Here is a 16,803-nt window from a genome sequence, read left to right as displayed (position 1 = left end):
TTTTATTATGGACTTGAAAACTATGAGCACTTAATGGTTTTCTCATTGAGTCAATGGGTGGCAGACACTCAGGGCATTGAGTCTTTGTCTTGATACTTTCTTTTTAGGAATGGACTCAATATTAACTAAAGGGCATTAGAAAAAAATGATTGTTGAAGATGTATGTTTTTATTTTTATTTATTATTTGTAGTGAGACAATTGGGGTTAAGTGACTTGCCTAGAGTCACATAGCTAGTAAGTATTATGTGTCTGAGGCTGGATTTGAACTCAGGTCCTCTTGACTCCAGGGCCAGTGTTCTATACACTGTGCCACCTAGCTGCCCCTAATGTACATTTTTTAAAAATGCCTCTCTGGAATGGTAATCATAACATATGGATCACATGTACCAAAGATACCAACTTGGCAACATATAAAACATAGCTACACACTCCTACAAAACCAGAGGTGAACTAGCTCTTGCCAGAATAACATAGGCTTCCTTTTTTTTTTTTAGGCAATTGGGGTTAAGTGACTTGCCCAGGGTCACACAGCTAGTAAGTGTCAAGTATTTGGTCTGAGGCCAGATTTGAACTCAGGTCCTCCTGACTTCAGGGCCTGTGCTCTATCCACTGCACCACCAAGCTGCATAGGTTTCTTTTTTCAATGAATCGTAAACAGTAACCAGTTTCGCCTTCATATTCTGACTCAACTCACTGAATTGATAGATTAAATTTTTTGTTGTCCCAGTTGTGTCAGCTCTTCATGACCCCATTTTGGGTTTTCATGGCAAATATACTGGAGTGGTTTGCCATTTCCTTCTCCAGCTCATTTTACAGATGAGGAAACTAAGGCAAACAGAGTGAAGTGACTTGCCCAGGGTCACAGAGGTAGTAAGTGTCTAAGGCCAGATTTGACTCAGGAAGAGTCTTCCTGATGCTAGGCCCAGCACTCTGGCAGCTGTGCCAGCAAGCTGCCCTGATAGAATACGTAGAAAGGCACAACAGAATAAAACTATTGCATGTTCAGTATGTCTATTCATTTTAAGAAGATAAAATTATTAACTGTGGCATATGCACCTGAATTAGGATTCAAGGAAACTCAGGAAAAAGTGTCCCATTGATAAAACAGTTGGATTTTATGGTCATTTTTGATAGGCCCTATAACATCAATGAGGCAGATCTTGAGGAATACAGTAAGGATTTAAAAAATGATTATTACACTCTTTTCTATGAATTGTAAGAAGTGAGCTCTTTTATAAAACTTACCTGTGTTGAACTCCAAATGAAGGCTATTTTGCACATTAAATACTTAGTAATAATGATACTTCCCCAGTGTGTCAAAAGATCTGTTATTTTGTATTTGCAGGCACACTCAGCTGACACCAAATGTAACCCTTGTATACTTTAGCGAAGGCTTTTTTGAGTCGCGACCACTACAACAACAACAACAGCAAAACTTCATCGGGTTACAGCCTTCTTTGATGGATCTCGGGACTTTGTTAGACCTCAACCATCACGCCTATACCTCAAAGACCTCTTAGGAAATAGCATTTATGTCACACTTTTCTTCCAAAGATGTCAAAGTCCTTCACACACATTATTTCCTTTACTCTCTCAATATCTTTGTGAGGTAGAAAGGGCAGATATTATTATTCACCATTTTAAAGGCAGAGAAAGTGAGGCACAGAATTTAAGTGGACTGATCTCTTTATTTTGATTAATGTGCTCATGTCAATGGAAAACTGAAACCCATCTATAACTCAGAAGTTTGGCTCATTATTCACTAGCCGGGAGATTAAGTCTTACTGTTGTTTCTATTAACTAAACCCTCTTTGATGGTACGCAGTCATATCTTGAATCTGGTGATATGGCATCAAGGCAACACTCAGGTGCAAATCTTTCTCCTCTGAGGTTTTATAAATGCTTTTTTTTTAAAAGTGAGAATTCTTATATGTAAAGCAATTTAAACCCAAACCAAGAAGACACATTTCCAAAGATTAAAGTCAGTGGCAGAAGAAGAACCTCACTTTGGAATCCACAGTTCTCTGTTCATAGGGAATGGACAAGAGATGAGAGATCTCCATTTGGGTGAGAAAACTGCAGCTGTGACGAAGTTATACTGGGGAGGTGAATATATAAAGCCTAAGCATTTAGTAGCAACTACTACCAATTATCTCATTTGATCCTCACAATGACTATGCTATTTAAGTGCTATTATTATCTTCATTTTATAGTTGAGAAAACAGAGGCAGATAGAGGCTAAATGACTTGCTCATGGTCACATAGCTAAGAAGTGTCTGAGGCTGGATTTGAACTCAGATGTTCCCGACTCTAAGCCAATGCTCTATCCACTGAGCCACCCAGCTGCCTCTAAAGAAGGGTGATGGTCTTTTTCAACTTACCTGGCTCTGTAATTCTGTTGCCTCTTTTAGATGGAGCTGTTCCAGGTTATCAGGAATTACATGGTAGTGACCCTTACTCTTCTCATATTTCTTCTTGTACTGGTACTGAAGGGAAGATGGCAAGAAGCACCTCAGTGGAAAAACCCCTCATTATTTCTACTTCCTTTTCCAAGATCAGACATTTACCCAATTTCATGTTAAATCCAAATTAGACATGTCAAAAAAGATAGTCCCCACCCCAAATGAGTGATGGATAAAGAAAAATATTTAAATGATTTTTTTGTTTAAAGGTCTTAGCCAAGCTGGAAATTAGTAATTTTTTGGAGCATATTAATGTTTTAGCAAAAGTTAGATCCCAAAGAAATAACAAATCAAAGGAAGTCGGCAGTAGTATAAGAGCTGTCAAGAAACATGACTTGGAGAAAAACAGCAGGTTTCAAAAGTCAACAGCAAAAAAGGAAAAGAATTCTAAAAAAAATTTTAGAATTAGAAAACATCTGTTAATTTTTTAAAAGGTTAAATATCTTAAGGTATTAGCACATCTACAAACCTTGGAGGTATTATTCTATAGAGAATGAATGGATTAATGTTGCTAATAGAGCAGGAAAAAAATTGTATTAGACCAAAGAGGAAGCAGTCACTACCAGGTAATGTCCTAGTAACAGGAAAGGCAGTACAAATGGTTAAAAGTGAGTGCAAAAAGATAACTTATTAGGAAATGGTGAACCAAACTGGTTTGCGGGTTAGTGATTGAGCTTACAGAACTGGCCAGTTGGCTCGTGTTCAGCACATGGTTCATAATCAGAGATTCCTTCATGTCAGTCACAGGTTTGTGAAGCTTCTTTAAGTCAGCCTTGTACTTAACCTGAAAATTAAAAAAAAAAAATCTGAAGCAGCTTCAGAAGAAAGATGAGGAAATTATCCACTCTTGAATGTTAACCACAGCAGGACACATCACTCTGGAGCAGGGTCTAGGGTGGCATCGAGGGAACTCACCTCACTTGCAAGGTTGTTGGCATCTTTCATGGTTTTGTAAAGCTGGCTGTCTTTCAAGTTGTATTTTGGTGTCTTGCCCTTCTCTTTGTCAAAGTTTTCTCTGTATTTTACCTAATGTAAAAAGACAAATATCTCTTATTCCAGAATATTAATTAGTCTGGAAACTGAGGAATGGTGAAATGATAAAAGACAAAAGATTTAGGTTGTGTAGGTAGTTAAGAATAAGACCAAATGAGATAGGGTTTACTTAAAGTTCACTTTTAATTACTTATTGGCATGAAATATAACCTTTGCCTAGTACAGCAAAGAAAGTGGACAAAATTAGATTTAATTCAGAGCAATATGGAGATCCTAACTAGAAAAGGAAAAAGACATCATAATTCTGTCTATTAGAGAAAATTGGGAAATTGTCAAAAGGGTTAGGAAAACCCTAAGTAAATTCAATATAGAGTTCTTAGGGAAGAAGATACAGTGAGCTAGGCCAATGTCTTCAAAATATTATGTTATGATAGACCAGGAAAAGAAATATTTAATATAATTTTAATATTAATATATATTATATTAAATATGTAAATATGTATTATACTTTTGGAATGCACATAAGAATATGGATATTTTAAAGATGAAGTTATTTTCTGAAAAAGATAAGACATTCACTATGTATGACTAAGAGTATCCAAAGGAGAACACTTAAGAACTTAGAAGACCATCCAACTGTGGCAGAAAAAGCTAATTTTTTCTTGCTACTAATGAGATCTATGCTTTAATTTTATTCCGGTAAAAATTTACAAATGAATTCCCATAGTCTATTCACGTAATAAAAGATGAAAAGTAAACTGTTTTTAAAAAATCAGTCAATTAATGGGTAGGTGTAGTTTCTATACTTCCTTGTTAGTATCGTAAAAGATGGACTGATGCAGAATTAGCACGCATTCCACTCATAAAAGATTCTTCCATTCTTCCATTCCACTCTTCCATTCCATTCTCTAGCGCAAGAGTTCTTAACTTTTTTGGTGTCATGGACCCCTTTGGTAAAACCTATAAAATCCTAGACATTGTTGCGTACATTAATGATTGAGAGAAACACTTCCCAGTTAGAAGTTAACAAAAATGAAGATGTAGTTGGGTTTTTTTTTCCCATTCAAGTTCACAACCCCCTTGAAATCTACCCATGGGCCTCTCCGGGATCTGTGGACCTCAGGTTAAGAACTCCTGTTCTAGCACATTTCATATACCTCATTCTTAAACAGTGATGCATTGCCCTTCCTGTTGCTATAAAAACAGATAAGAGTAATGCAGGACAGATAGGTACTAAAACCATTCTAATGCATTAAAGAAAAAAACTGCATCCAAGAGAATAAGGCCCTTAGGATATCTAGAATTGATTACTTTTAATAAATCCATAGTGAAAAGACAAGAAAAAAATAAGGATGCAATGCTTAAGACATACAGAAACAGACATTGAAAGGAGAAAGCATAAACACTTTGAAAAAGTATTTAATTGCTGCTGGGAATCTACTCTTTCCCAAGGGAAATTCACCCTCAAAAGAAAAAGAAATCAAGATAACTTAAAAGGAACTGAAAAAACAAGGACAGATCCCAAGAATAAAACAAGACAAAACAGAAAAGCAAGCAATAATCCACTGATGGAGGAAGATAACACATCTTCTCAAAGGGGTCCACCAAAGGCATTTGCACTAATATTTCTCAGCACTATTATCAATATGTCTCCACATAAAAAAATCCAGCTTTTCTTGCCTTCCTGCTCTTGCTGCTCTGACCTTTTTAAGAATTAGAACCTTTTAAAGAATAATAGCATGCATATAGTTCCAAATCTGGGAAGACTGGGATTCCAAATGTATACAAGAAATGGTGCTTGACCATGCAGAATGTGCATGCAAAACAACATGAAGACATGAGGTACTGGTGAGACCCCTTTTTTCCAAGTTAACTGTGGCAGTAGGTGATGTTGCATTGCCCCATGTTTTGACTTATTATAATATCACCATTTTTCAATCCTTTCAGGCATAGGGACTCAGAATTTTGTAGACTTAGTGTAGAAAAGTAATTTCCAAGATTCAACTTGTATTATCTTTTCAATGCTTCATTGAAAGACTTCACTCTATGATCATTCTGTATCCCCTCTTTTGAGGAACTATCAGTAATGAATATCACTTTTGGAATAGGAAAAAAGATCAAAGTGCTTGCTGATGACAGTGAATATAAAATCCAAAGAGAAAGGGAGGGAATAAGCATTTATATAGTATTTATATATTAATAGATAACCTTTATATATTAATATATAATACTCTGTGCCATATACTGTGTTAAGCCCTTTTAACAAATATCTCATTTGATCCTCACATCAACCCTTTTGAGTTAGGTGTTGTTATCATTACCATTTGATAGTTAATGAAAATTGAGACAGAGGTTAAGTGCTTTGTCCAAGGGCACATAGCTACTAAGTGTCTGAAGCTGAATTTAAATTCAGGTCTTTGGAATTCAAAGACAGTGCCATGCTGTGATAATTTTGAATGAAAGAATCTCCTAATATTTATTTCTTTTTGGGTAGGAATGGAGAACCCTGGATCTAGAATTTCACTGGTGTAAAGAATTCTTGGCAAGGCAACTCCCATTTACCAATGCAGGTTAGCAGCTGTTCTGCTACTGATAGTCTGGGACACTGAAAGATTAAGTGACTTGTCCAGAGCCATAAGTCAGAATGTATCAGAAACTTGAACCTAACACTAAGCTGGAGACTGGCTCTTTATCTACTAAACCTTTCTTCCTCTTTCTATACTATGGCCATGACTTCTTTGCCTTTTATTATTTTATAGAGCAAATACATTTTGACAATTTAGAAACAAATTGAGACACAATTTCAGTGTCCTCCGTTATCATTTGCTATGTCTCACTAATCTTAGAAATTCAACTTTAATTTATTCCAGACTTTACTTGTTGGCTCTCTGGTACTCACTCAGTACATTAATATTTTTTTAAAAATTGCGATTTTGGCCCTTTAGGTACTCCTTTCGCTAATACAGATTGCACCACACCTTATCAAAAGGTTTCATTAATTGCTGTGGTCCTCAAATAAAATAGTATCTAGGTCATGAAAATCATCTGATTTTTTATATTATTTTTTGTCTATAGTTGGCTACAAAGTTGGTAAATTCATCTTGATACCATTTTCATTTTACTGATATCAACAACTCCAAAGAAGCTTGGTGGTCTAGTGGAGCCTTCTAGCTGACTTTCTCCATTACATCTTCAATTATGTGCTATATGCCAGACTTGATTTTTCTTCAATGCTACCCTGAAGCACTGAGAGGCATTTTCATGTAGGAAAAAAGGGGTTTATGCAGAATGCTCTCCTTTGACAAACTTCCACTGCATTCTACACTTGTCAACATACACACAAATGCCATAAAGAGAAATAATGCAACTGGGACATCAGAACCTCCGGTACAGCCTTTGCCCCCAGGACTAGGACTAGCAACAACAAAGACCAAGAGAAAATGAGAAAGACAGAGTCGGCACTCCCTGGTTGCAGCAGTCAGTCTTACATCACTGATGAGGACACTTATTTTCTTAAGGTGCCTCATCATGGGTGTGTCATAAGATGCGGCGCCATGCCCCTTCCTTTGTCCTTTGAGGTATTCCGCCTAGAGTAGGCAGCAAGATGGTACAATTAGAACGGGGAGACATGCCATTACACAGATGGATAGCACATGAGCAGGTGATCACACCATGAGGAAAACCCAAAGCCCTGCCAACACTTGGGCAAAACTTGCATGGGATAGTTGCCAGACTGGATTGACTCTTAAACAGAGGTTAGAATTTTTACATTCATTATAATTGAAGGGTAATCTAAGTGCAGAGACAATTGCTATTTTTCAAATATAGTGAATCTGTTTCAAAAAATAGCACTAAAATGACTTCTTTGCCTTTTATTATTTTATAGAGCAAATACATTTTGACAATTTAGAAACAAATTAAGACACAATTTCAGTGTCCTCCGTTATTATTTGCTATGTCTCACTAATCTTAGAAATTCAACTTTAATTTATTCCAGACTTTACTTGTTGGCTCTCTGGTACTCACTCAGTACATTAATATTTTTTTAAAAATTGTGATTTTGGCCCTTTAGGTACTCCTTTCGCTGATACAGATTGCACCACACCTTATCAAAAGGTTTCATTAATTGCTATGGTCCTCAAAAGTTTATCAGCTGATGGCCAGTCTTCCAGTGATGAACCTTTGTGAAATTAGCCAGGATGCCCCTCAGACTAGTGTCATAAAGGTCATCACTAAGTCATACTCTAACCTTTTCAAGTGCAAGGATAAGCCTTCTGAATTTATGTTTTCCTAGAATAATCTTTGATAGCTCATAATCATCTCCATATCAGATAAGGCATCAGAAGAAGACATTAGTGGGAGTCTCACATGATATGTGGTATATACCTGTGACTTCATTAGTGTCATTAGAGAACTAACTCCTGGTGAGAAAATTCTTTCTACTAATGAAGAATAGAAACTATTCTACAACCTTCCTGGGGGCAATAAGAGGTTAAATAACTTGCCCAAGGTCACATAGCCAGTAAACATTTATATATCTATATCTGTTTCTCTGTCTTTCTCTTTCTGTCTCTGTCTGTGTCTCTGTCTATCTATAAGAGTAAGACTTGAACCCATGTCTCCTTGATTCAAGCTCAGATCTCTGGCTAAAACTCCATGCTGGCTCTCAACTTGTGGTATAGCATTAACTAAAAAAAATAAATCTTATATAAACTTAATAGCATTTGAACTGTTGCCTTCCTAATAAATAATAATAATAATAGGCATTCATATGGCACACAAAGTTTAAATGCTACTAGAGAACTTTTAAATGATAAAACATTCAAAACAAACCAGTATAATTATTTATAATACACTTAATTACTCTATCTCACCTATGCTTCAAATCTAGGCTTTGAGGTATTATCACTTGATGTTATTAATTTACTACTTAAAAGACTGTAATTCCACTTTTGAACTAGTACTGACCCAAAGATACTCTAAATGGTCTACATCTATTTTATACCTGAAATGAACAAATGTTAAAGAAAAAAGAAAGATGCAAAATCTTGACTAACATGCATTTGATGAGGCTGCTGAGTAGAAGAAATTTGAGATTCATGAGCTAGATGAACAAATTTCTAAAAGTAAGGCCCTACGTTTTGACTCCTGTGAAATGTGTGAAAATTGTGAGAGAGGTTCTTGGGTCTTTTGGATGAGTTGTGTAACTAGGGCAAATCAGGTCATCTGGGTAATGCTCATCAGAGTTACTTCAATGCAGTAAGATATAGCTTCTTGGAATAAGATTTTCTTCAAGGAACAGATTTCTGTCTCCAGGCTATACAGAAATAGTGGTACTCAAATACTACTTCAAGCCTATCATATTTTCTCTCACCACTGTCTTAAAAAGAAAACAGCCTTCTGCAGTTGTAGATTTTAATGAAGGAAATAGGACATGGGAAAGCTGTTAGTTATTTAATCATAGAAGAGGGCAATAATAGGGTTGTGCCTTTGAATTATTCAACATCACCCTTTTCTTGACCAAACACTAGTTACAATTTCTAGTTAACACTAAGTTATGTCCTGCTAAAAAGCCAAAATCTGACAAAATCCACACTTGTCAAACTTTGAAAAAAATCAACTTCCACTAATTTGTAAGAGTGGTACTAATGGAATGCATGTTATCTGAAATTGCTGATACATGAGATTGCTGTAGATGCATATACTGATGAACAGAACTTATAAATGCAAGTAGCTTTATGAGGAAAAAAGAAAAACAAGAAATCTTATACTTTCCATTAATCTCTTAGATGAGCCTTAAAACAGGTTGTGAAATACCATTCAGAATCTTGCTTTTCTTTTGTCTTAAAGAATTATAATGATGTGTAGGAATCTATGGTTTATCAAAGAACTTTGATCCAGACAGTCTTTTCAATGATCCCATCATTCCCTTCTGACCACCATCATTACCTGACTGCTCAGCATGGAAGCTTTCTTGGCCATTTCGATATCGGGGCGGCCAAGCATGCTCAATCCATGACTGCCTTCCTTCCGGTGCTTGGCTCTGTATTCCACCTAGACCAAGCAAAACCAAAATGATTTTTAAGCGAGTAACAGCATCCTTCTGGCAAAACACCAAGAGATCAAATAATTGAAAATGTCTTGAATAATTTACTGACAGTGGGCACCAGAAACTAATGCACACTCACCTCACTGGCTAGCTTGGCAGCGTGAGTTGCTTTCTTGATGTCAGGCCGATCAGCCACAGTGGTGTAATGTAGGTTCTCCTTGGCATCTTTTTTGTAAGCGATCTTAACCAAAGAAGGAAAGATAAGTCCATTCAATCAAGGGAAGCACTGTATCTTTCTGTGGATTCTAAGCAAATCTAAGCTGTTTGCTTTTCAATTAAAACATGCTTCCAATATTTTTGTCTTAAAGAAGATGTAGAATGAGACATATTTTTGGACATGATCGATACAGAAACTTGTTCTGTTTTACTAGGTGTATTTGCTACAAAGATTTTGTTTTTCTTTTCTTACTTTCTCAATGAGCCAGGAGAAAGAGAAAATAAAACCTTCTTAATAAAAAATGTAATTTTAAAAACCAAGAAGGTGAGGTAGTGAGGTAATTAAAAGTTTGAAGGAGAAAAAGTCCACCAAACAAATCAAGCATTAGGCTCCGTAATGTTGCCTCAACAGTTTCAATTAAATTCAGCTAGCATTTATTCAGCCCCCACTATGTGCCAGGCACTGGGTGAGGTGCATGGGATACAAAGAGAAAATGACAAAGACAAAAAAAGACAAAAACGGTTCCAGGTCTCAAGGGGCTTTCTTCATTCTATAAGAGGGAAAAAAAACCCCTAGCCCATAAGTGAATAAATGCAGAATAATATGAGGTAATTTCAAGAGGGTTAGATCAGGAAGGGCTAGGAGGTGGTAACTGAACTTTGTAGGAAGCTAATGATGCTTCAAAGGGAACTGAGGAGAAAGTGCATTCCAGATATAGGGGGTAACTTGTGCAAAGGTGTGAAGGAAAGAGATTTCCCCAACTCAGATGCTGATACAGCTATGTTGTCTGGGAAAAAAGATACTTACGTTGCTTTGGTTCTTTGCCACTTCCATGGCATGTTTCACCTCTGGTGGCTCAAGCATGATGGAGTAGTTGGACTTTCCTCTCTCCTTTACAAATTTCTTTTTATAATTTGTCTAAATGGAGTACAAAGTATTAACAGGATCAGAATGTCAGCTAAATACTCATTGAGCAGAGCTGGGAATGGAAATTATGACCTTGAAGACCCCTGACATTATCCGCCAATAAATCTTCTGTAACTAGCGATGGCATCTGTCTGGTAATAAGGACAGAAAGTCCCTTACCTATGTTTTGGTGAGTTTTCCTTTACAATTTCCACTGCTCTGTAGTACCTAACAATCCTTAGGGAAATGTGTCCTGTGTAAAATTGTTTAGACATTTAATCACAAAGAGGGCAATACTAGGGTTATGCCTGTGCATTGTTCAACATCACCTTCTTCTTCCCTGAACCAACATTAGTTACAAGGAGCAGGCCTATCTGGTTAACACTAGTCTCTGCCCTGCCAGGAAACCTAGCCTTTGAAGGAATTCACACTCGTCATACTTTTGAAAAATTAATGTTTTTGATGACTTTTGGTTAAAACCAAAACATTATAGTCATTTCTGGAAATAACTTCCCTTCCCCCACCTCCAAACTGAATTCTTATAAACAGAAAAAAACCAGTAAAACCCTCTGATACAGCGACTGAATCTGACAATATATAATATCCTGTCCTCGTAATCATTCATTCACTTCTCTGTTGAGAGTTGAGAGGTAACTTGCCAAACTTTTTGCATAGTCTTTAATTAAACCTAGGTCTCTTGAACCTTCTTAGTACTAAATCCAAATATTAATCCCATTTTCCTCCACTTAACGTCAATAAATATGATTTCTTTAAATTGAAATTCTGGCTCCACAGATAATTATATTGGTAGCAATAATAAGGTTTTAAAATGCAAACAGGACATTGTACAAAGGTCAAAGTAGTTTCAGAGCCTTTATCTATCTGGCCAAGAGTCTCTGTCACCCACAGAGGGACTTGGGGTTAGTCACTTTGCATGTCAACAATTAAGTGGAATCCAGAGCACCACTTTCATGATGGCTGGTTACTTACATCACTGACATTCTTGGTCACTTCCCTGACATGAACCGTATCACGAGTCTTGGGGAGAGTTGTGTAGGAGCCCTGTGAGAGGTGCTTTTTCACGTAGTCCTTATATTTGTTCTGAGGACACAGAAAAGTAGCTGGTGAAAGGGTCTGGGCTGTAAGCAAAGATCCTGGATGAACATAGGTGGAATCTGGAAATTAATTACCTCTGATACCAGGTTACTGACAGTCTTAGCAAGAAGGATCTGAGGAGTATCAGGCACAGCCTGGCAGGTTCCTCTTTCCTTGACATGTTTCTCTTTGTATTTTAACTGCATAAAAAAAGAAATACAATTCTTCAGCTTTTTGGTACACCTTAGCAAGCCTGCTTTCAAATTCCCAAAATGACCCTATGTGAGCGCATATCACAAGGAGATTCGATTTTATATTGAATCAAGGATATTCAATGAACTTTCCTAAAGCGATGTGATATTTGCTTACTTCATATGGTGTACCTGGAAAACACCTTTCATTTTTGCATCTTTTGGATTCGAAGTTTAAAGTTCTAATACAAACAAAGGAAATCTAGTTGCAACAACAGGAAGAATACAGTTTGCATTTGTCTCACAAAAATCACAAAAAACTCAAGACTTGGAAGGGCCCTCAGAGGTCATCTTATCCAACTTGTTTCTGAAAGCAATCCTTTCCGTAATATCTTCAGGTGAGCAGGGGGCCACTATATCTCAAGTAGGTCATACTACTTTTGGCTAGCTCTAATGAGGAGAATATTCCACCTCATACCAAACCCAAGTGTGCCTCTTTGTACCCATCACTCCTGGGTATGATTACATGGGCCAAGTAGTGTAAATTTCAAGGGCTAACACTTCAGGGTCCTATGCACTCATTCATGGGTCTGGGGTCCTGATACACATGAGAAACAGGGTAGGAACTTGGGCAAGGCTATCACTGAAGGAGGAGATACTTACATCACTTTCTATTAAGGAATTCCTCAGGGCCAGCACCATGTCTTTGTCATCAGTGACAGAGAGTTTACAACCCTTCAGGAATTCTCGGTCCAGCTTGTATTCAAACTACCTCAGAAGAAAGGGGAAGGAAGAGCGAAATGAGAAAGAATCCAGGACAGCCATAACCATAGGAGGCAATGGGAATTTGTAACAAGTCACACAAGGAATTATAACCAGATATGGCTAAACCCTTGGAATTCACCTTTGTGAGAAGTAAAGATGAATTGACATTAAAAAAATAGGCAAGAAAGATTTTTGTGACCCTCATCAAAATGCACATATCAGACCTGAGAAATTTCTTATCATTGTATCCAGGGGGTTGTTTCTACTCTCAATCTGCATCTAGGGTTTCCTAGAACTCAGCTACATCTGTTAGTGGTAGCTACACTTCACAGTCTGAGCAGAATTTGGTTTTGTGGGCATACATGATGCCCCCAAGACTGGATTACAGCATCTGTCCATTCACCCTGCCTCTCCCCTTACTCATCAGAAGAGAGGGAGGGATGGCTGACAATTATAATAAGCTAGAAATATGCTAGATGGCGACTAGGGTTTTTTCCTCTCTTTTATTTCATGCATGCTTTATTCACTTGTGCATGGCCATGTTTTTATTTCTCTTACATCACTTTGTTGCAAGGTTGACTTGGCAGCTTGTATGAAGTCAGGTCTATCAGCAATCCACCTCCAGTGAGCTTTGGTTGCTTCATATTGCTTCTTATAATACCTCTGTTTTTAATAAAATGAAAAGGAATAATGTAATTCAGTAGAGCACAAATAGCATATGGGGGGCCAGTCTTCCCTCTGAACACTTGCCAAGTGATGACTATTAATGCAAATAAAAGCCCTAATAATGATTTGCATGTATTTCATGAAGCTATAAGAAGTGATTTGGTATGGTTCCCCTGCCTCCAGGCAGGTAAATGCCTGAAGCATCTAAGAGAGATTTATTTTTAAAGCTCCACAGAAATGAAGATTCCATAGCATTTCGTGTGTGTGTGTGTGTGTGTGTGTGTGTGTGTGTGTGTGTGTGTGCGCATGCACGTGAGCTATTCCCTCATAACCACCTTTAGAGGAAAGTCATTTCTTATTTCTAACTAAGTTCTCTTTTGGAAGAATTTAAGACTATGCCTGTCTGATCCTTTGGGGAGACCAGGAATGATTGGCATCTTCTAATAGCAATTACTTCTGTTAAGAACCATTCGCATTTTAGTTTAAACAATTTAGAAGAGGCTCTTTTGAGTGAGTGGAAAGGTAACCTTTCCACTGATGAAGAGTTAATGTGTGGGCTGATAGTTGTCTAGGCCAGTTCCTTGGTGTATCAAAAGCTGCTGAATTATTTTCCATTTCACAAGTAGACCTGGCTTCAGGATGGTGCAGATCATAATATGAAATTCTGCGTGAAAGATGCTCCTGATTACTTAAAAAATGAAGAAGAGGCACCTTTCCAAAGTTAAAGTTGCACTAAAACTGTCTCATTTATTTCAGAGCTGAAGCTCCTGTTTCTTTTGCTATTATTTTTTTAGCTCTATAAAATAATTTTTGGTAGTTTGATTGGTATAACACTGATTAAGTAAATTAATTTAGGTAGAATTGTCAATTTTATTATGTTATTAGCTCAACCTACCCATGAACAACTGATATTTTTCCAATTATTTAGATCTGACTTTGTGTGAAAAGTGTTTTGTAATTGTGTTCATATAGTTCCTGGGTTTGTTTAGGCAAGCAGACTCCTAGATATTTTGTAATGTCTACAGTAATTTTAAATAGAATTTCTCTTTCTATCTCTTGCTGTTGGGCTTTGTTAGTAATACATAGAAATGCCGATGATTTATGTGGGTTGAAGCTCCTGTTTCTTAACCACCAGATCTGATTTCCAAGTATACATTCCACTGTATATCTGACATAAGAGTAGCTATACTCTGCACCTTAGGATTTGACTATAGTCACTGTTCCCAATACACCTTGTGAGAACCAAATGTAATAATTCATTTCAGTGTAAACTGCAAGTTCACATAATTTGTCTCCTGAACTGAAAGCTCAATAACCTGAAAAGACACTCAAAGAGAGAGCTTACGCATTTGAGTTTTGCCAATACCAAAGCAAAGGATTATTCACCATTGGGCAATGAATGTCCTGGGACTTACATTAGTGTTTACTTTGTAGGCATCCTTGGCTGCCTTTATATGAACTGCATCAGGTTCAATGGTGCAATTAGACTTAGTCCTGTGGTATGCTTCTTTGTATTTCAGCTGTAGGAAGAGACATAATTAGCCAGAGCAATTTATGTAAAGCAGCTTATCAAGGCTTTAGAAACAAATAATAAAAAAGCTTAACTCTAATATAAAAATTTTCATGAGGGGAAATGTTGTCAATCGCAGGAAGCAACTGGAACTTCTGGAGTCAGAATTGAGACCTTGGTTCACAGGGTCCAAATGGCTCTTCAGTGAGTAAGATACAGTTATCTCTTCCACATTGTGATTTTCCCCATCGAGGTTTCAATATCGTGGTTGGCATAAGAAATTAAATGGGAACTTTTTGGGAGTTTTGTAGAAGCCACGGATGACACAGAAAAAGTTTAGAAACTCAGAAATGCATAAAATATATGTATAGTATTGTACAACATCAACATATTTTATCTTTTAATAATGTAAACACCCCATTGAAGAAAAAGAAAAAGGGAGGACCCAAAATTTTTACACAGATTTTCCAGATCATGGGGGCGCTGCACCCCTAGCCTCCTTGTTGTGGAAGGGATAACTGTATATGACATTGATTTTAGCTTTGTTTATTTATTTATTTTTGGCTATGGTCTAGTTAGATTAATTTCATGGTTAAGTAACTTCCAGGTAAGTAAGATCTTAGGATCATAGAATCACAGGCAACTAAGTGGTACAGTGATAAGTTCAAATTTGGCATCTTAATCTCTATCTGCCTCAGTTACCTCATCTGTAAAATGAGGATAATAATAGCACTTACTTCCCTGGGGCTCTTGCAATAATTAAATGACATGATTTTTGTAAAGTGTTATGCACACCTTAAAGTGCTATATAAAAGCTAGCTATTATAAGATGCTAGCTAGCTATCATCTTCTTTCTTAATGGCGATTTTAATCCATACCATCTAAGACGGGACATAGAGATAGAGCATATGGTTTCTTGCTGGTGGCAGTCAATGGGAACACAGTGCAACTACAATAAATCAGGAAATCCTGAGGACTCCAGAAGGAAGGAAAGGTTTTTTTTCCCCTCTTACCTCTCTTTTCCTCATATAATAATGTTTACTGACAGCTCCCAACATCTATATAGATTCTGAAGCAAGTCCCCTTGTTTGTAATGAGCTACTATAATGTTTCACTTACCCATATTGTTGAGAAAGGTTGTATTCCATACAAATTAACTTTCTAGATGTAACTAATTATACCTTTATGTGTCACTTTAAGAAGTTTCAACCATTTTGCATGAAAATTTTTTCTTAAATGCACCATACATGTACCTTCCTTCTTAAATAGGCTATATTGCACTGAATTTGCATTTTTCTTGATGACTTGAAGATATCATTTAGACAAGAATTATTGGACTATTCCTTAATATGATGACTTCTAAGGCAATTGAGGGTATGTGGGACTATTTACTCCTAAACTAAATGGTCTCCAAGCACTATGCTTTTCAAGGCTTTATATAAATTTTTTATAGTTCTCTGTATCTTTATTCGGCTGCTGTAACTCAGCTGTTAGTTAGCTTCCACTTCTTGCTGTTATTAGTGTACCCACTTTTATTAATCTAATTCTTTTTAAATTGTCTATTCTCTTAGTTCTGTTAAAGTCAGGAAGTTATTCTTTAAATTGAACCTAGATCCCTTAATCAGGAAGTCTAGACCCATGAATTATGAAACCAAGTTGTATGCCAGAAAAGTCATCTCTATTCCTTTCTCTCAAATTAGGATATTAAGCTATTGATTTCATATATTAACTAAAGGTTATAGATCATAGGAACAGAGACCTAGGGCTGAAAAGGACCTCAGTAACTCTCTAATCCAACCTTCCTCATTTTATAGATGAAGAAACCGAGACCCAGTTGGGTTATGACTTTCCCAAGGTAACAAAAATAGCAAACTGTCAGAGAAGGGATTTGAACCCAGGCCCTCCAACTCATCAGCGCCCTTTCCCCTGTACCACATTGCTGCTTTTC

General features: G+C 36.8%; 1 protein-coding gene across 1 annotated transcript in view; it reads right to left on the bottom strand.

Moving 5' to 3' along the window:
• The window catches only part of NEB (nebulin), a 232,193-nt gene that overhangs the window by 35,406 nt on the left and 179,984 nt on the right, over positions 1 to 16,803 (bottom strand). Inside the window, 12 exon segments of the mRNA XM_078146167.1 lie at positions 2,383 to 2,487; positions 3,143 to 3,247; positions 3,379 to 3,489; positions 6,945 to 7,043; positions 9,406 to 9,510; positions 9,645 to 9,746; positions 10,530 to 10,640; positions 11,619 to 11,729; positions 11,819 to 11,923; positions 12,578 to 12,682; positions 13,238 to 13,342; positions 14,761 to 14,865. Coding sequence (XP_078002293.1) covers positions 2,383 to 2,487; positions 3,143 to 3,247; positions 3,379 to 3,489; positions 6,945 to 7,043; positions 9,406 to 9,510; positions 9,645 to 9,746; positions 10,530 to 10,640; positions 11,619 to 11,729; positions 11,819 to 11,923; positions 12,578 to 12,682; positions 13,238 to 13,342; positions 14,761 to 14,865 — 1,269 coding nt within the window.

The sequence above is a fragment of the Phascolarctos cinereus genome, unplaced genomic scaffold (genome assembly GCF_003287225.1).
Source record: "Phascolarctos cinereus isolate Bilbo 61053 unplaced genomic scaffold, phaCin_HiC Scaffold_726;HRSCAF=1367, whole genome shotgun sequence".
In the NCBI taxonomy this organism is placed as follows: Eukaryota; Metazoa; Chordata; class Mammalia; order Diprotodontia; family Phascolarctidae; genus Phascolarctos; species Phascolarctos cinereus.
Note: the sequence above shows the minus strand (reverse complement) of the source record. Positions and strands in the feature narration are given on the sequence as shown.